This window comes from Micromys minutus (assembly GCF_963924665.1).
Source record: "Micromys minutus genome assembly, chromosome: 1".
In the NCBI taxonomy this organism is placed as follows: Eukaryota; Metazoa; Chordata; class Mammalia; order Rodentia; family Muridae; genus Micromys; species Micromys minutus.
The window spans coordinates 202,088,745-202,109,812 of record NC_137969.1 but is presented as its reverse complement, the minus strand read 5'-3'; the positions used below and the strand labels follow the sequence as shown (position 1 = coordinate 202,109,812).

General features: G+C 39.0%; 1 protein-coding gene across 2 annotated transcripts in view; it reads left to right on the top strand.

Annotated features, from left to right (window-relative positions):
• The window catches only part of SLC25A21 (solute carrier family 25 member 21), a gene marked incomplete at its 5' end in the record, with an annotated part of 482,512 nt that overhangs the window by 248,618 nt on the left and 212,826 nt on the right, over positions 1-21,068 (top strand). For both annotated transcript variants that reach the window (XM_080921836.1, XM_080921835.1), the window contains one exon: positions 13,215-13,263. In XM_080921836.1, the coding sequence (XP_080777962.1) occupies positions 13,215-13,263 (49 nt within the window). The remainder of the gene's footprint in view (positions 1-13,214; positions 13,264-21,068) is intronic.

Below are 21,068 nucleotides of genomic sequence, written 5' to 3'. Positions count from 1 at the left end.
ACCTGTCCCTCTTATAAATCGTGTTTCACTTATAAATGGCCACCCAGAGAAGAATGAAATGGGATCGGATCAATTATTTGCACAAAATGTTTACTGCAGTCACCAACACAGTATGCTTAACATTGCTGGAAGATGAGATTTTAACAAGATTGTTAAGTGTATAAGGCTATGAACCAGTAATTAACTTTAGTTAATTCTTCCAGTGAGTCACCATAAAAAATATCACATTAGCTCCCATACAAACACAGTCACCTAAAATTAAAATATATAAAGCAAGTATTATCATAGTTTATAAAGCTATCATAAATTCTCTGGACTGTAATGTGCTAAATTCTTAAATGTCACACTCTTCAAACTACTGGAAAGGAAAGCTGTCAAATTCTATTTGACACACTTCAGCTTCCTGTTCAATGTCTATCGAGTGGCTTCTAGGTACATGCATGTATTATGGAGAGGTAAATGTTCATATGTATCTGCACATATTAGCCAATGTATAACAAGCTTGATGCTATTTTAACATATTTAGTTCACCCAAAATCAACTTGTACTTTAATATTATGTAACTGGAATATATTATGAAATTTTAGAAAACCAATAATGAATTGACTTAATCAAAATAAGTTGGAATAAATTTGTAAAACTTTGTGATCCAAAGTGTGTAAGAACATTGTATCCTTAAATTGAAAATTGATCCAGTATCTAAAGGATCATTCAACATTGTCCTTTAGTCAGTCATGTGCAAGGTTTCTCTGGGATGCTGTTTGTCTTTTCTGTCCCTTCATCCTGCCATGAAAAGAGTCACTGAATCATCTTGCTATGTAGCTCCAGCGTGATGTGGTATGGAGGGATAGGATGACTTCCAGTCCCATATCTCTGTGCTTCGGGTCTATTGGGGTTAACATGGTGGCATGGAACATTCCATAGTAGACCTGTCTGCTGTTGTAGTGACACACTTGCTGTAAGTAACCAGGTTATAATAGGAGGGGTTAAAAAGTAAGTTAGCTGCTCTGTGTGCACACATTTAAATAGTCTAGAAAGTAAAATCAGCCCATTCCTCTCTGAAGTGTGATGACTTGGATGCGGTTTCTTTAGCTCTGAGGAAAAGCCCTAGCGTTGAGACATGAGATATCTATCTGTGGTTGGGAAACCAGTAAGATTTGTTTTGGTAACATGCTCATGCACACGCACGCCCGCACCATGCGCGCGAGAGCACACACACACACACACACACACACACACACACACACACACACCACTATTCTTTTATAGACCATTCCAAATGCAAAGAATATACAAGAGTAGTTAAAATTGTTGAAGGTTTGCGTATTTTATGTTGTATTATATTAATTATATTATATTATATTATTAGTTTTATAATTGCTATAACATACATCTTTGACAAGAGTCCACAATCTGGGGCAAAAGTAAATAGTTATATAAGTTTAAAATTGATGCAGTTCCAAAAACATTTAAGTAGCAGCATCAGTCACTGAAACATGGCTTTATGCAAGTTGCCTTCCTCACTGTGCTGCTTCTGTGGTGACCTTAGAAGACCACCGTTGCTTCTGTATTAGAATGGGCGTCAGCACTCACTGCAGCGTGTTTTAAACTCTCAGCTCTCCACAGCCACTTGTCAGTTTACGAGATACTGACTGGCTTTCATCATGCCAACACAAGCAGAGGATCCAAATGTGTACACTCCATTGTAATTCTCGACCCAAGTACTTCCTATACTTTATTCAGTGCCATTTTACAATTTTTTCCTCATCCTTATCTGCTTATTTGTATAAAGCTCAAATTAGTGAAGTAAATACCTAATAAACAGCTGCCGGTTTACTTTATGTTGAAGATTGGCTAACATAACGACATAGGTACAGACTCCAATCAATATTGATTTACTTATCCAACAAATATTTACCTACCTTATCGAGTGCCTGCCATTGTGCAAAGCGATGAGAATGGGAAGAGTAATAGGCAGATGCACCATCTACCGGCAGGTAGCCTCCAGCAAGGAGACAGAAGAAGATGGCAAACAAGGCCAGGACACCACTGGAGATACATCCAAAGACTCTTTGTCAGACGTGAGTACATCCACTGCAGCTCATCTTTAGTCTAAAACAAAGTTTATTTTCCTCTAAAAAGCCCCGGAAGTAGAGAGCAGGAACATGTCAGGAACAACTTGTATGATTTTCTTTACTATAAGGTATTATAACCCCTAAGTCACCTTATACAAGATGAGTGTCTCAGCCTAATGCCAGTAATGTACTGCAGGAAGGAGGAGGAGCAGCAGGAGGCGAGCCTTCAAGCTAGAGGAATGCGGGTGGGGCTGGTGTTCACTGAGGGTCTGTAATCAGTTGGGCCAGGAGATTCTCAGAAAAGATGAAGACTGGGAGAAGCATTTATAGTAGGATATTAACCCTTCTTCAGTTATATTAGGTGAAGACTAATAATTGAGCCAGTTCAAAGAGTACAACATTGACTTTAGAAATACAAATTGTAGGTTCAGAGATGTGATGGTTCTTGTCAACCTGACACACCTGAAAACACAAAACATCAACTGTCGAAATGCCTTCATCAGATTGATCTGCATTGAGTGTTTTATTAATTTTTAACTGATGGAGAGGAGCCCAATGTAGTATGGGTCAAACCCTCCCAAGACAGGTGGGCCTGGACTGTAAACGGTGGCTGAGAAACAAACTGGAGCAAACCAGTGAGCATCATTCCTCCATGGTCATTTCTGCATCTGCTGGAATTCATGCCTTAGCATCCTTCCATGACGGACTGTAGCCTGTAAGCTAAAGAAACATTTTCTTCGCCAGTGTTGCCTTTGGTTAGTGTTCTATCCGAGCAAACTAAAGCTAACTAGGACAAGGGCTAGTCCATGTCCTTCAGGACCCTCTGGAATTTCATTTAAATCATAAAGAAGTAGTTACATCCATTCAGGTGTTGTGAATCTGCCAAAAGGTGGAAAACATTAACAAATGCAAAATTTATGGTGTCAGTTTACACTGCTTCTAAGTTTTTGTCTAAGTTCTCAAAGACATGGTTACTTACTGACACATCTAATAACAACACTTTTTGCTTGTTGTGGAAAGTCATTTTAGAATTTTTATTTATAATATTTGAAATAGATATTTTTGTTTAGGTTCTTTTTCATTCTTTGTTTCTTTATTTTTTTTTTTCATTCCTTGCTTCTTTTTATTTTCCCCTTTTTTCCCTGAAGGAATCTCACTAGGTAGTCCTGACCATCCTAGAAATCTCTATGTAGACTAAATTGGCCCCAAACTCACTAAGCTGCAACTACCTCTGTTTCCTGAGTGCTTGGATTAAAAGGATGGAACACCAAACCCTGACTGCTTCTTTTAATTTTTAATTGGACATTCAACTAACCCTAGACTTGTTAAAATAAGCACAATTTGAAGACATTTTATTCCCAAAGTGACTGTTGTTCTAATGTTCAGATCAAATACTAAATTTAAGTTATTAGTCAACAAGAAAAAATGCTAAAACAGAATTGGTTCAAATATTTTATTATTTTGGCTGGTGTAGACACTTTCACCTTCTTCCTTCACATAGTAATCCCCTGGGAAACGTCTTTCTGTGGTTGTTTACCAGTGCCATTTTTATATCAGCACAGAGATCAGTCTGTTTGATTTTTGGATTCATCTGTGGCCACTGCATCTCACAAATGTCAGGTTGATGAGAGGAAATCATGTTTTGCATTGGCAATTAGGACAGATTAAATGGAACCTGTCTTTTACCTTCTCATGTTAAAATTTCAGTGTTAAGAAGCAATTATTAAAAGCTGTGTTCATTGATTCCCCTTACTTAGTTTGTGGCTTCATATTAGGCAATGGAATTAGCAAGTCTGTGGGGAAATTCATTGCCCAGAAGTCACTTCACATCATCTTATTGTGTTTTTGTGGATGCTCCCATATCCTCATGACCCCAGCTACATACACAGTAAAGAGAGCCTGCATCTCTCCCACCCTACAGACTCTAGATAACAATTACATAACCTCTATGTCATCTCCAATGTACATGTATTTTGTTACTTAATTGAAGTCTATAATTACTTGTAATTAAAAGTCATAAGTAATCAAACTGATATTCTGGACAAAATATGTTACACTTCGAAATTTAAGCCACATTTTTATGTTGTCCAGTCACAAAGCAGTAAATAGATTCAAGGACAGATATTGCCTCTTGTCATCTACAGCAGGTCTCCTTTTCATTGGTGTGTCAAAACACCTCACAGAAACAACTGAAGGAAAGACGAGGTGATGTTGGCTTGCACTTGAAGAAGGGATACAACTGATGTTGCTCAGGTCATGGTGGGAGAATTCAGCAGCTGATCACACTGCATCACTGTCAGACGGAGAAGGACAAATGCTCAGCTCAGCTCATTTTCTTCTTGTGCAATCCTAGATCCCAGACATCCACATTAGGGATCAGTTTTCCCTCTTTAGTTTGACCTTTCAGAAAATGCCCTCATAGACACAACCAGACATACATTTCTGTGACAACTCTAAATCCTACAAAATTGACATTAGGATTAACTGTCTCACATACTTAGAGGTCATAGGACACAAGGATGTCTAGGTTTAATGACCGATGTTGTTTTACTGGTAAACAAGGAAATCATTGCTCTTTCCTGGACCATGAGCAAATGTATGTGCAGGTAGTAGGAAGATTAAAAGGACACATGATTAGATCACTAACAGAGCATATGGCCCTGAGTTAACATCACTTTTCTTAAATTATGTCAGAGGCAATACAATAGTAGGCACATATTCAAGGAAGTGATTTAAATAATCTATTCACTGCCTCCTTATAGCCTATGGGATGAAGGACAAATGCCTAGAAATGTTTTACATACTTCAGTCTTATCTCTTGCCAATTTCATATCTACTTTCAACCCACATTACCATAAGCAAATCCTTCTTTTCCTTTTACTGTGAAGGTGAGGGAGGCATGTGTGTGTGCATGTGCACATATATGTGCCCTTTCTACTATTCCTCTTTATGTTATCTTCTACCTCAAGTATCTTTTCCACAGTTTAAACAGACTCAGGTCAAGTTGGGAATCTTTCTTTCTAACAAGCTGTCACCTCAGTGCCATGCCTCCTCCTGTGTATCTTTATTTGTTCTTAAGTCTCTATTGTCTTTGTTAGGCTCAGTCCTCAATGCTACACACATAGGAGTCAATCTCTGGGTGAATTCATGGAACGCCGATAAAACTAGAGATTAGAAAATAGCTTAACTACAAAATTATAACATATAGTCCATGGGAAAATAAAACAATTTTGTAAATAAGAAAATGGCTTTATATTCATGTAAACTTATTTTCCATGTCGTGCTATTGATTTTAATTAGTGGTTGGTGTTGTTGGTTATTTTTGTAAACATTTTGGGTGATATACCATATGGTGCTGTTTGATATTATTTCTTCTTCCCTGTAATGTCAAGAGTAAGAGAAGCATTATGTGTGTGCTGGTAAGCAATGCTGAGTGTCTTATTTGTAGAACTTTACCTAATTGATGACTGTGGCTGTGCTTGACACCAATGCTTTCTTAAAGGCTGACTTTCCAGGGTCAATTTTGTTCATTGCATTGTGGCTTTATCCTAATTAGCAAACCTCAATTTTGAACTGTATGTTAAATGGATGTACAATGTTTGCATTGAATTTAAGACTAAGGGAGCACAGAGTTTTAGATTTTGAATTTATTCCAGACCATTTAATCTTTCCATTTACTGATAGGGAACTAATAACCCCATGGGAAAACGACTGTTCCTTAGAGGAGCTAGGGAAAGAATTCTGGTCCCTTTATTCTTCCAGATAAATGTAAAATTCTAATCAAGGGTAATTGTTTGGGAACATTACAAGATACACCAGTACTTTCCTGAATAATTCAACTTTATTAAGATAAAGGCTTTCTCTAGAGGCTTCGTTGCTGCGCCTTGTAACATAGCCATCCCTGTTTTTCTGTGTCTTTCTCTTCTTTGAGAAACTCTGATTGTTAAAGCCCATGCTCATAGCCATTGCCCACCAGGAGAGCACATAGCTTGCAGATGAGACTTCAGGAAAAGCCTTGTCCTGTGAAGAAACTGCTAGTTCATAAATTACCAACATAGTAATTTATAACCAACAGTAGTAGTTTAAGTCGGGTTTTTTTGGGGGGTTGTTTTGTTTTTTCTGGGGGGGTTATTTTCTGTTTTTTTTTTTTCTTTTTCTTTTTCTTTTTTTTTTTTTTTTTACAGCTTGGCAACTATAAAAATAGCTGTAGTATTTATAAGCATTACAGGAACAATAATCACAGCAGTTACCTCATTTGGTACTCCTACATAGTGATGGCCACTTAGCATCATCATTCTCTGTATAAGTAAAGATTGTAAGTATTTAGCTCATTTTTCTTGAGACCATATAAAATTTTTGTTTTTAAAAAATTTTATTGGATATTCTCTGTATTTACATTTCAGATGTTATCCCATTTCTCCCAATCCCATCCCCACAACCCCTTCCATTGCCTCCATGAAGGTGCTCCCTCTCCCAATGTCTCTCTCCCACTCAGCACTTTAGCATTCCCCTACCCAGGGTAAACAAGCCTTTCCTGGATCAAAGGCCTCTCCTCTCATTGATGCCAGAGAATGCTGACCTCTGCTGCATATGTACAAGGATCTATGGGTCTCTCAGTGCAAACTCATTGGTTGGTGTTTTGGTCCCTGGGAGCTGTGGTGGGTTTGGTTAGTTGATCATTTTGTTCTTCCCATGGGGTTGCAAACCCTTTCAACTCCTTAGTCCTTTCTCTAGCTCCTTCACTGGAGCTCCTGTGTTCAGTTCGATGGTTAGCTGCAAGCATCCTCCTCTGTATCAGTATGGCTCTGGCAGAGCCTCTGAGGAGGCATCCATATCAGGTTCCTGCCATTAAGCACTACTTGGCATCAGCAATAGTGCATGGGTTTAGTCACTGTATATGGGATGGATCCCCAGGTGAGGAAGTTTCTGGATAATCTTTTCTTCAATCCCTGCTCCTCTATTTGTCCCTTCATTACCTCCCATTAGTGTTTTGTTCTAAGAAGCATCCACCTTCTGGCCTTTCTTCTCTTTGAGCTTCATAAGTTCTGTGAACTATTTCTTGGGTATTCTGAGGTTTTTTGGGTTGGTACCTGCTTATTAGTGAGTACATACCATGAATGTTCTTTTGTAACTGGGTTACCTCATTCAGGATGATAGCTTCAATTTCCATCCATTTGCCTAGGAATTTCATGAAGTCATTGTTTTTAATAGCTGAGTAGTATTTCATTGTATAAATGTACCACAATTTCTGTATCCATTCTTCTGTTGAAGGATATCTGGGTTCTTTCCAGCTTCTGGCTATTATAAATAAGGCTGCTATGAACCTGGTAGAGCATCTGTCCTTGTTAGATGTTGGAGCTTCTTTGGGTATATGCCCAGAAGTGGTATAGCTGGGTCCTCAGGTAGTACTATGTCCATTTTTTTCTGAGAAACTGCCAGACTGATCTTTAGAGTGGTTGTACCAGCTTACAACCCCACCAACAGTGAATGAGTGTTTCTCTTTCTCCCCATCCTCACCAGCATCTGCTGTCACATGAGTTTTAGATCTTAGCCATTCTCACTGGTATGAGGTGGAATCTCAGGGTTGTTTTGATTTGCATTTCTCTGATGACTAGGGATATTGAGCATTTCTTTGGGTGTTTCTCAGCCATTTGATATTCCTCAGTTGAGAATTCCTTGTTTAGCTCTGTACCACCTTTTTAAAAAGAATTATTTGATTCTCTAGCATCTAACTTCTTGAGTTCTTTGTATGTAAAGACCAGACTTAGTCTATGGTGATCCGATAGGATGCATGGGATTATTTTGATGCTCCTGTATCTGTTGAGGCCTGTTTTGTGAACAACTATATTGTCAATTTTGGAGAAGGTGCCATAAGGTGCTGAGAAGAATGTATATTCTTTTGTTTTGGGATTAAATATTCTATAGATGTCTGTTGTAATAAATATTAAAAATTAAAAATGGCTTATCTCTTTATTGGCCACGAGTTCTACTCCCCGAACCCACGCCTGTGTTGCCTGGTCTGAGCCACCACCCATGTCTCACTCCGTTTGCAGGACTCCCTTACCTTGGCAGTTTTCCCCTGCTTTCCCTATTGCTTTCATTCCAAGGAGTTTCTTTACCTCAAATCTTAACACAAACACAACTCTAAGGCCTGACAGTTTTTCATACAAGTTTATGCATCAAATTCTCAATCTACAAACCCTCTACTCAATAAAATCACATCAAATAAACAAAGATACAAACTGCCCTTCTATAGGAGACATAAGACTTATAAAATCCTTAAATGTTCATAGCCATTTAATGCCAATAAAACTCACCTGGATCTGATTCATTCTTCTTGACCTCCACCTAGGAGTTTCTTCTCAGTCCTACTGTGCCCTCTCCTCTCTTACTCTCCTTCTCCACTTCCCTTACCCACCCAGTCACTGACTTTCCTTTATTTTACTTATTAAAATGGGGAAGTTCAGATGAAGTCACCTCATGAGTAGTGACTAGGCGACTTCTTGGGGAAGTGGAATTAACATTAATATATGAACAGCTTCAGGACAATGTACATTTCCCCTTTTTTTGTCCAGTTAAAATGCTTTTTTCCCCTCAACTATAAAATTAATACAACTATTACCATTTTAAAATTTATAAAGTATAAGATAGCCTTAATGCCCAGTCTATCAATTTTGTCTATTAAGTAAAGCACCTTTTTATCTATCTTGAAAGTCTATAATTCTACACCTGACTTATATCTCGATTTAGGTTGTATGTCATCTGAAAACCACCTTTTTTGATCTTTATTAACTTTCTTAATGCCAAACAGCTGGTTTGGCTATAAGGCTACCAGTCTTCAACAGCACCAGAAATCTCAGAATGACTAATATTACCTGATATATGAAGAGCACCAGGAAGTGCTCCACATCCTCAGCCATCAGGGAAATGCAAATCAAAACAACCCTGAGATTCCACCTCACACCTGTCAGATTGGCCAAGATCCAAAACTAAGATGGCAGCAGATGCTGGCGAGGTTGTGGAGAAAGAGGAACACTTCTCCACTGTTGGTGGGGTTGTAAACTGATACAACCACTCTGGAAATCAGTCTGGCGGTTCCTCAGAAAATTGGACATAGTAGTACCTGAAGATCCAATTATTCCACTTCTGGGCATGTACCCCAGAGACACTCCAATATACAACAAAGATACATGCACCACAATGTTCATAGCAGCTCTATTTATAATAGCCAGAAGCTGGAAAGAACCCAGATGTCCTTCAGAAGATGAATGGATACAAAAATTGTGGTACATTTACACAATGGAGTACTACTCAGCTATCAGAAACAATGACTTAACCAAATTCTTAAGAAAATGGCTGCATCTAGAGAATATCATCCTGAGTGAGATAACCCAGTCACAAAAGAACAGACATAATATGTAGTCATTGATAGTGGGATGCTAACCCCAGAGGCTCGGACTGCCCCAGAAACAACTCACAGACTGTGTGAAGTTCAAGAAAAAAAGAAAAGAAAAGAAAAGAAAACAAAACAAAACAAAAAAACATTATGCTCAATCCTTACACACCAAGAAAACGTTGACTAATTCCGGGTTACATCCTGTTTTACATGTACTTTTTGCTCATTGTAACTAGTAAGACCTTAATGCAGAGTATCAAACCTTAAAAAAAAAGAAAGAAAGAAAAAGCCAAGCACTGACAAAAATGTATTTGTATACATTTATGCAAAAATGTTTAAAATTTTTTCTTTTATTTTTGTTTTTTAAAATAAAGTTTAAAAACAAGCACCAAGCACAGCTTCCAAAAGTAATCAATATAAAGAGACGGCTGATCATTTGGACAAGTTCCTCATCACTTAAAATGTTGAAGCATCAGTCTTCAGACTTCTGGCCCAGGATCATATCTGACAGACCTTTTTAAAATTCATTTGGTTCATAACTTCTGATAGTTTCACTGTGTCTCTGTTCAGTTTCTACTTTCATTATCTGTATATTAATGAGAGTAGAGTGTTGAAGTCTCCCACTATTATTGCGTGTGGTACAATACATTCTTTGAGCTTTAGTAGAGCTTCTTTTATGAATGTGAGTGTATTTGTATTTGGAGCATAGATGTTCAGGATTGAGAGTTCGTCTTGATAGATTTTTTCCTTTGGTGAGTAAAAAGTGCCCTTATCTTTTTTGATGATTTTTGATTGAAAATCTATTTTATTCGATACTAAAATAGCTACTCCAGCTTGTTTTTGGGGGCCATTTGCTTGGAAAGTTTGTTCCCAATGTTTAACTCTGAGGTAGTATCTGTCTTTGTTGCTGACATGAGTTTCCGGTATGCAGTAAACTGTTGGGTCCTGTTTATGTATCCAGTCTGATAGTCTGTGTCTTTTTATTTGGGAATTGAGTCCATTGATGTTAAGAGATATTGAGGAATAGTGATTGTTGTTAGAAGTAGAACTATGTTTGTGTGCTTTTCTTTTTGGGGGGTTTATTGAAAGAAGATTAATTTCTTGCTTTTCCTAGGGTGAAGTTTCCCTCTTTGTGGTGGAGTTTTCCTTCTACTATCCTTTGTAGGACTAGATTTGTGAACAGATATTGTATAAATTTGCTTTTGTCATGGATAATCTTGGTTTCTCCATCTATGATAATTGTGAGTTTTGCTGTGTATAGTAACCTGGGCTGGCATTTGTGTTCTCTTAGGGTCTGTATAATATCAGTCCAGGATCTTCTAGCTTTCATAGTCTCTGTTGAGAAGTCTAGTGTAATTCTGATTGGCCTGCCTTCATATGTTACCTGTTCTTTTTCCCTTACCTCTTTTAGTATTATTTCTTTGTTTTGAACATTTGGTGTTTTGAATATTATGTGTTGGAAGGAGTTTCTTTTCTAGTCCAATCTATTTGGCATTCTGTAGGCTTCTTGTATGTTTGTGGTTATCTCTTTCTTTAGGTTAGGGTAGTTTTCTTCTATAATTTTGTTTAATATATTTACTGGGCCTTTTAATTTTGAGTCTTTGCTCTCATCTATACCTAATATCCTTAGGTTTGTTCTTCTCATTGTATCCTGTATGTCCTAGATGTTTTGGGTTAGGAGCTTTTTGATTTTTGCATGTTCTCTGACTGTTGTATCAATGTTTTCTATCATGTCTTCTGCCAGTGAGATTCTCTCTTCCATCTCTTGCATTCTGTTGGTAATGCTTGTGTCTATGACTCCTGATGTCTTTCCTAGGTTTTCCAACTTCAGAGTGTCTCCTTTTGTAATTTCTTCATTGTTTTTTATTTTTGTTTTAAGTTCCTTCACCAGTTTGGTTGTGCTTTCCTGTAGCTCTTTAAGTGATTTTTGTGTTTCCTCTTTAAGGGCTTCAACTCTTTTGCGTGTGTTCTCCTGGCTTTCCTATACTTCTTTAAGTGTGTTTTTTTTTTTTTGTGCTCCTCCAGGACCTCCATCATCATCATGAAGTATGATTTTGAGTCTAAATCTTGTTTTTTATTCCTGGTGAGTTGAGATATCCACTATTTGCTGTGGTGGGAGAACTGGATTCTGATGTTGCCAGGTCGTCTTGGTTTCTGTTGTTTAGGTTCTTGAGCATACCTCTTGCCATCTTTTTATCAATGATGCTAGGTGATCTTGCTGTCTCTGACTGGAGCTTGTCTCTCCTGTGGGTCTGTGGGCCCGTGATCTCTGGATGGAGATTGCTCTTGGGTGTTCAGCTCTCAGGGTAGGCTGTGAGTTCTGATGGCAATGGGCTGTCTCTGGGATTTGTCCTAAACAGTCTGTTCCCAGGCAGCACCAAGCTACCTGGGTCCCGAGAGTTCCAGGCAGTCTCTCCCCTGGAAATCAGTGGAGAGGGAGTGTGGACACACTCGTGGGCTCAGGACTGAGCAATTCTGTGGCTTCTCAGGGTGCCCAGCAATCTGTGGGCAGGCTGCTAGTCCTGATGAAACTCCACAAAATTCTTAAGCAAGGTATATTTACCACATTTGCAAACTAACTCAATTTGAGTTAGGTCCCTCCCCCTTCGCATATTTATACACAGGAATATGTTTATACACAGTTTACATGTATATAAATGTAAGGATTTATCTTTATTAATAAAGGCCAATTACTCAAGACAGTATTGGTGCAGCTATACAACTTCTAAGGTTTCTCCACACTTAGCTTTTCTTAAGAATTTACATTCATCTGGAAATAAGAATCAGCCAGAAATCCTTTCCTGATATCTATCGGGAAGAGTCATTTAACCATAAAGGCATTAATTTCTTATCAGAAGCTGAACCAGGACTACAGCTCAGAGTATGAGGGCCAAAGCCTGAAGAACTGGGTTGAATTCTAACCCACATAGTGGAAAGAGAAAAGTGGCTCATGTAAATTGTTCTTTGACCTCTACACATACTCCATGATATTCATGCATGTAGGTGAACACACAGACACACACAAACACACAGACACATACACACTAACACACATAAACACACACACAGTTAACAAAAGCTTGCTATTGGTGGTATCTTAGGAGAGTTATTTAACTTTGTTTGTGTACTCCAGCTTTAAAAATCATCTTTAAAATTGTGGTACACAATGCCAATTTGATATATGTCCTTTATTGAGCTAATGGTATCTAATAATTGCTTTATCAAATGAGAGTCATAGTCATCTTTCTTTTGTGGATGTTAGACCTAATCCTCATGTTTTGGTGTATCAGCGGGAGAACTCCTTTCTCTTTTTCTCTTCTTAAGCTTTTCTTCACCTGGGTTGGGATACAGAATTTCTGTTTTTTGTTAGTTATAATTTAATGTGATTATGTGTTTTTTCCTCCTTTTCCTGTATCCCTACCTCCCTGCCAGAGTTATAAGCAAATACTTGGTAACACCTTCACCCCATTGAAATAAAATCATTTGTTAACTAATTACTTCTAATAGCTATTCTACATTCTGTTCTAAGGTTCTAAGTTCTTTTTTTAATTACTGAAGATAGATACTTCTCTCACACAATACACCCTAACCACAGTTCCCCCATCCCTTCCTCCCAGCTCCTCACCATGTCTCCTCTTCCACAAATCCATTCCATCTCCATCTACATCTTTTGTTTTAATCTTAATTTTGGGGAATCAATTAGTGTCTGTGCATTCATTGGCATTTTCTTTATCATCTTTCAGGTCTTGTAGAAATCTGCCTGATGCATCCTCTCGATGTGGTGAAAACCAGGTAAGGTTTTTGCATGAACAAGTTTTATTGACCTTGGCTGATATCCAAGTTAAGATCTGTCAGAACACTAAATGCTAGAACTTGTCCCAGGCCGGCAGCTTCTCCTTATACTGGCATCTAAATTTGCTTTTCAAAGAAAGTACCACTTGACAGATAAAATGTGAACAGTGAGAAAGGTCATTGGAAGGTATGCAGTGCTTTCTGCTGTCACATGCCAATTGGAAGGCATGATTTGTGATGTACTGCTACATGAGATAAATTCATCAGATTGGTGTAAAAACTAAACGTTATCTAACGAACTGTGACAGCAGCTTTTCATTTGACATTGCACACAATAGATTGCTGTCTAATAGTCAGCATTTTTATTTCAGGTGAGCTTTTTAAATGACAGTTTAAGAATTTATTCCTATAACTGGTTGCCAATGCAAAATGCTGTATTTCCATGAAGATGCATTAGGAAGGAAAAAACCTGAAACAGTGTACTAAACCTATCTATCAGGAATAAAAACAAAATAAAAAGCAAAACCAAAAATCCCAAAACTGTAAAGTTTAATATGATCATTATAGAGCAATGGGTGGGGGGTGAGTCTTCAATAGTTTTTGGACTTGTAATATATCATTTCCCCTTTGTTTCCTCCCCCCCCCCCCAGTCTCTCATGTACTCCTCATGTTTGCTTTCAAATTCATGAAGTCTTTATTCTTTAATTATTATTGTTCGTTCCCTCTCTGTCTCTCTCTGTCTTTCTAAATTTGTAAAAACACCCTTCTCAGTCTTCATAATGTTACTTGTGTTTATGTTTTTAGGTACGACAATTGGTATTGAATACCCAATTGGTAAATTCTTACTTGGAGGGGGAAATTAGAGCATATTTTTAAAAGTTTGAACTCTATTTTTTGAAATTAGAAGATTTTAGTGTAAGGTGAATGTTTCCATACATTTGCATTGTAGAAAACCCAAGTGATAGGTCTAGGCCATGGTCCTGACAAAAACCATGATGAGCACAGGTCTCATGTGGGATATACACCATGGGGCAGGTCTCATGTGGGAGGTACACCATGGGACAGGTCTCAGGTGGGAGGTACACCATGGGACAGGTCTCAGGTGGAAGGTACATCAGGGGACAGGTCTCATATGGGAAGTATACCATGAGGCAAGTCTCAGGTGAGAGGTACACCATGGGACAGTTCTCAGATGGGAGGCTTATTGGGGCAGGGGACACAGAGGCAGCCTCTGGGAGAGATACTGATGGAGGAAAGGAGGTATGGCAAGAGAGAAGGAGATAAAGAGGTATGGAGAAAGAGAGGGAGGTGTGGATAAAAGGAGAGAAAGAGGAAGGAAGAGGAGAAGTCATATCCAGTGAAGGTGCTAGTTGGAATTATGTACTTGCATGCCAGTGCATGTGAAGGTCCACTAGTAACTTATAGAGACAAGGAGAGTGCAACAGAAGAGATTTGGGAAATAATTCTGCATGCTGTCCTAACGTATCACTTTTAAATATTATTCATGATACGCTCACCATTCACTCTCCTTGACAGAAATATACCTGATTAATATCACTTATTGTCTGTTTCATTGCTTGGCAGTGCAGTTATTTATTGCTGAGCCAGTTCATATTCTCCAGATCCTCAGAAGAGATGCTCAATGGCCTCCTCTCCTGCAGTTGGTTCTTTTTTCCTCTTCATTCTTCAGTCTCTGTGTGTTTGCTACCAATTATATTTCTCCCACAACCTTCTATACGTTTCTTCATGCTATCGTTTTCTACAAATGTCACTATTTGTTGAAAGTAGGCCTATTTATAATCATCTGGCTTTTATTTTAGGCAATAAAAACCTTTTTTGCTCAAGGTTGTATATGACAGAGAAGGAAGAAGCTCACAGCACTGCTGTGTTTCTAGCATGGGGCCACTATTCCAATCTGGAGCTGTCCCAGTTCGATCTTCAGGGAATAAGCCCCAAGGTGTTCAGTGAAGCGAGCAAGGAGAGATTTATGGATGTCCAAACACCTTATTTTTCCCCAGTCATATTTAAATATCATCCACAGTATCTGATTTTCCAATATTTTCCAAAGGGCTTCCAACGCCCTTTGCTGATGCTCAAGTACTTTGGGTGTAGCCTTCTCTGCTCTACTAATACTGTCCTCCATCCAGTTCCTCTTTTCTGTTGTACAAAAGTGTGTTGACATCACACAGCTATAGCTGTTTCTTGCCCTGTCTTCTTTGTTCTTATGGGTTTACACCTATTTATAATCCCCCTGATAACTATGTTTATTAGTCAGAGCCAAAGTGGGAGAATACACCCACTCTGAACATTCAAAACAAAGGGAATTTAATGCAAGGAATTAGTTACTCAGATGTTAGACCTTTGTAGGATCCAACAGAAGTCTGTGAGGCAACCCAGAGATTAGCAACAAACCCAGATTGGGTAGACAATCATCCTGGTGTTCCAGTCATCCTGGTAATTATGATGGAAATTACAACTGTGGTTGTCAAGTGCAGATGGAGCCTCAGAAGAGAAACAACTACCAACACATCCTCTCTCTGCCTGAGGCCAGCAGGAATAGGCTAGGGGTATGGGGCTCTGGTTTCTTACCACCTTCAGCTTCCCACCACCACTGTACCTCCTTGTTCACTCATGGTATCCTGGGAGACACAGAAGCTTTGCAAGGATCAGCCCTTCCACATTAGAACAGGAAGAAAAATCGAGAAATAGATCTAAACAAATAGAACCAGAATATATACACTGTCACTTGAGTAAGCTTTCTTTAATTTACAGTTTTCTCTATATGATATATTTTGATGATATTATTGTCAGTCCAAATCCTCCAAGATCTTTCCTACCCCATCCCCATCCTACTTTATATTCTTTCTCTCTGTTTCTTAAAAAAAAAAAAAAAGAAAGAAAAGAAAGAAGGAAAGAGAAAATCAACACAAACAAACAAAAAGGCAAAAACATCAAAACCAAAAACTACATACAAAAACATGAAGTCTGTTTCCTGTTGGCACATTACTCCTGGATCTACCCTATACTGTGGCTGATGTACCCAGTCACACTAATTGAAAAAAAAAAAAAAGATTTTATTTCATTTCTGGAAGGCGTCTATTGTAAATATTTTCTTGGTCAGAGGTAGGTTTTTGGTCTACTTCCCATTCTCCTTGCTGGGACTTTGTATGTCTTGAGTCTGTGTAGATCTGATAGTCAGGCCCCATTGAAGCTACAGCTTACTTATATCATTAAACATGGAGAAGTCAATCTAGTGTGCAACCAAGAACTCCACTCCTACTGACTAACACTCATGGTGCTGGGAGTTACATTGTATGCCTCCAAAAAAAATCACCAATATCACCTAGCTACAAATCCTGTGACCTGTATCAGCAACCTACATGCCAGATATGCAAGATTTTTGTCATGGTGCAATCATGACACAAATGTTATGGGTGTGACCAATCACTTCTTGTTTGGACTTAAGTGCTCCTTGACACAGAGCCCATTCCTGACATTGCTAAAATGATCAAGGGTCATGGTTCCTTGGGAAAATCTACTACCATTTTTCAGATAAAGGAACATATCAATAAAATGACTCATAGACTAGAATATTGCTTGTCCCTCATCAGAGAAGCATATTCTTTGAGAAGATGTTGATTCACACAGAGACCCACAACTAGACAATGTGCTGAGAGGAAGTTTAGGACTCTAAGCCATAGATGGGATTGTCTTCATCAAACTCTCCCCGTCAAGACTCAGGCATGTATATGGAGAAGAGCAGGAAGACTGTAAGAACCAGAGTGGTGGATGACTCTAAAGAAACATCATCCAGACACAACAAGACTGATACATATGTGAACATGGAGACAGAGACAGCATATACAAGATCTGCACAGGTTCATCTTAGTAAGATTTGAAAAATGCAAAAATAAGCATGCACTTTCAATCCAGCACACTGAACCAAAACTTGTGTTGCATCTAACACAGTGATATTTAATAACTCTTTCATGGAGGGATTGTCGGGCATTGTACTACTTCCTTTATATAGGAACCAGCTTATTCTGCTTAAGGTAAGTATGGCTTCAGGTATAGACTGTTGTGGTCAGAGGCTATCCAAATGACCACTGGCTTGTTTTAAGTATCCCCACTGAACTTTAGCAGAGAATATTTACTAAGATAGTGAACACATTAGAGTTACATTGAGTCAAGGTGTCTTTTGAGATTCTCTGTAGAGATTAGCCTTTACAGTGACTTTAATTTTATGTTCTAATGACCTCTGCATAATTGTGTTTAAGTTCTTTCTCTAAGACTCTGACTACAAATAGCAGAAAAATCTATTCACTTGTACGACTAGAAAAATTGAAGGGCCAAAGTTTTCTCTTCTCCCAGGCTTAAAATAGATAACCCATAATAATTCTTCCCCTGCCTCCCTCAGATTTCCTTTCTCTGAGTAGGCTTCATTTGGGGCAGCTGCTCTCACATGGTGAGACACTCACTTGTTTTCCCTATTGCATCCAGCTCATGTACTATTTCTGCTCTATAGCAAGGCTGTCTGGGTTTGAAGCCTGACTTCTTTGCTCATTACCTTTTTGGTTTCATTAAGTTAATGAGCTTCACTGAGCCTCAGTTTCCTCTTCTTTAAGTGGAAGAAAGAATAGTAGGCACATCATTCTGGAAATAATTGAGCCACACATAAAAGGTACACACATAGACTTGGACACACCAATAGCACATATGCATACACTCGAGCGCTCTCACACACACACACACACACACACACACATACACACACACAATTGTGTTTAATTCTAGGTTAGCAAAGAAAGGGAAAATATGAAGACAAATGGAGTTTTTAAGGTAGCCAGGGAAACACAAGGCAATATATAAAGTATAGGAGAGGGGAAATGTTTAATATGGAGTCAAGTGGTTTCAAGTTCCAAGCCGGAAAAAAGTGTGTTATATGAGCACTCCATTTAAACCCTTCCACAGAAGGTGTTTGCAAGCAGAGAAACCTCCTGGGTCTGAGTGCAGGAGAGCATTGGTTTAGTGCATATGTTCCTACTGACGTCATTCCACACATTCCACACATCATCTTAGCTGCGTGCTGACATTATTACATATCCCCAAAGACTATCACAGTACCTGACCTCCAGGAGGTGTCCAGTGAGTGCTGTTGGATAAAAGAATAAAATAGTATTCATTAATAATCAGAAATAACACTGCCAGCTGTGTGACCATCCTGGAGTATTTAGAAAGTTAATAACAGGCAGATGTATTATTTTTGTTGAAAAATGATTTCACAGAAGAGGCGGGAAGTGAAGTCTATTGAAATGGAAGAGGGGTGGCATGGTAGTCAAGAACCTTTCAAGCCTGTGGCAGAGATGGAGACATTAACATGGAAGTGAGGAGGTTTTCTTTGGGTGTGTTCAGATGAGGAGTAGGTATGCTAAATCAGGACATAGGTTGGAACTGCTGAAGGAGCACGAAATGAACTCTGCAGTGTGAGGCAGACTATGAAACTTCATCCCATATAGCACCAGACTATGGAAATAAACTGCAGGACTCATGCATGACTTTTAAGGTTTCTAAGATCCACGTTAGAAGAAAACAAAAAAGGGCAAAATTAATGTTAATAATATATCTTACCAAACCTATATTTAAACCATTGTCTTAATAACATATCAATAAAAAAATTACTAGTGAAATGTTTTCCACTCCTTTTCTACACTACGTCATTAAATATGGAACCCGTTTCACACTTAGACTCACATTTTGATGCAGATTAGTCAGATCCATTCCAATAACCACAGGGGGTTGTGGCTTCTGATTCCATCACACAGGCCAATTCTATAGACTGCTATGGAATTAGGTGCGATGGGAAGAAGAAGCCCCTTTAGTGTGGTAAGAACAACTGTCCAATGAATCCTTCATAAGAGCATCCATGGCACATAAGCAGGATTCTAGGTTGCATCAGGGTGAGGAGAAAACTGCCTATGTATTTGTAGGTTTGTGTTACAGTTTGCTTCCTATCACTGTGATAAACACCATGAAAAACAACAACCACAACAACAATGAAATGACCTGGAGAGCAAAGGGTTGATTTGGCTTATAAGTTAAAATCTGTCATAGAGGAAAACCAGTGTAACAACTCAAGACAAGATCTTGGAGGCAGGAACTGAAATAGAGACAGTGAGGAAGGCTGCTTACTGACGTACTTCTCCTGGCATGCTCACCTACTTCTCCTATACATTCCCTGGTCGTCTGTCTAGGGATAGCACTGCTAGCAAAAGGCTTGGTCCTCCTACATTGACTAGTGATTGTCTGGCATCAATAAGAGAAGCCCTTGGTCCTGTGAAGGCTTGATTCTGTAGTGTAGGGGAACATCAGGGCAGTGAGATGGGGATGGGTGGGTGGGACGGGGGAATCCTTACAGACACAGGGGTAGGGAGATAAATGAGGTGGGTTCCGGAGTGGAAACCGGGAAAGAGAATTACATCTGAAATGTAAATACATAAAATATCCAATAAAAAAAAGAAGAAGAAAATGCCCCACAGACATTCATATCCCTGAGACATTGTTATTCCAGAAATGACTGGAACTGAGGAAGAAAGAAGCTTGAGATGCTCATTCTGCTAACAGTGCTTCTCCTTCCTAAGCCATTCTTCATCATTTATACCACATTCTGTTTTTTAATTGGCAGTAAATCAAATGTGAAGTAAACAGCCCCCACTTCTGTAGAGACTCTTCAAAGCCCCTGCTGTCTACGAATGTGTTGTCTAGATGTGTTCTGGCAGAGACTGGGTAAGGAGGGAAGGAAAGAGGTGACTTCAAATCTCCTTGTAGACACCGTCGTAACCTGCTAGAGAAGGGGCGGGTTATGCCCGGTCATCATCCTTCCTCTTCCACAACTTGTTCTTCTCATGCTTCGCTCAAAACACAATCATCACTGAAGGAATTCAAAAGACTCACAAGGCTTGAAGATTTGGCAATCATGTGATGTTATATATGTGTTCATGGGGCTTTTATTCAAGCAGTTGAGATTGATTTACACAGTACCAGTGGCTCCTCCTAAGCCCCAGACATACTCATGACTCTAGGGGTAGGGCCCACCAATATTTATGCTCACCAACCTTCTGGCTGATTGTTGCACACTTTGACCCAACTGGTCATTGGGTCAGCCTTTGGAAACCACTGCTAGCAGTCTGTAAGACTTCTCATTCTGTAAAGTGTTAATCATGTCATTCATCTGTGGCCTCATCCATTTTAGTTATGTGAATGCTGTCATCAAGAGAGCAGAGGGAGAAGGGGAAAACTTGCCTTGTAGAACTGGTTCTTCCGTTTGTGAGTTGGTATGGAAATATATGTTTCTACAGAAAGGATGCATTTTGTCCTGCCGAGTGGGGTCGTGGGGACAAAGCTAAGCATCCGGGGATAGAAGAGCAGCAGCAGCTGCTGCTCCAGAAAAGAGGTAGATGACTCTAGAGGATAAGCGTGATTTAGGGGCAGAAGCCCATAACGAAAATAAATCTGAGGATGGGCAGTGCTGAGCCACTGCTTTGTGAGGAATTTACCAGAGAACAAGGATCCAGGGCTGGAAACATCACTTTAAAGATCATTTATATTTCCATCTTTAAAGTGATGTTTCCATTGACCAGAGAGGAAGGGGAAATAGAAATTATGTTTCAAGTGAGCATTTTAGAAGTTGGAGAGGGGCCACTGAGGAGCCACTGGAGCCAACAGAACAGTGGGGTGGAAAGAAGGAATGCATTCCTCCCAGTACATTGTTTTCTTTCTATGCTACGGAATCCTTTTCAAATGAGCTG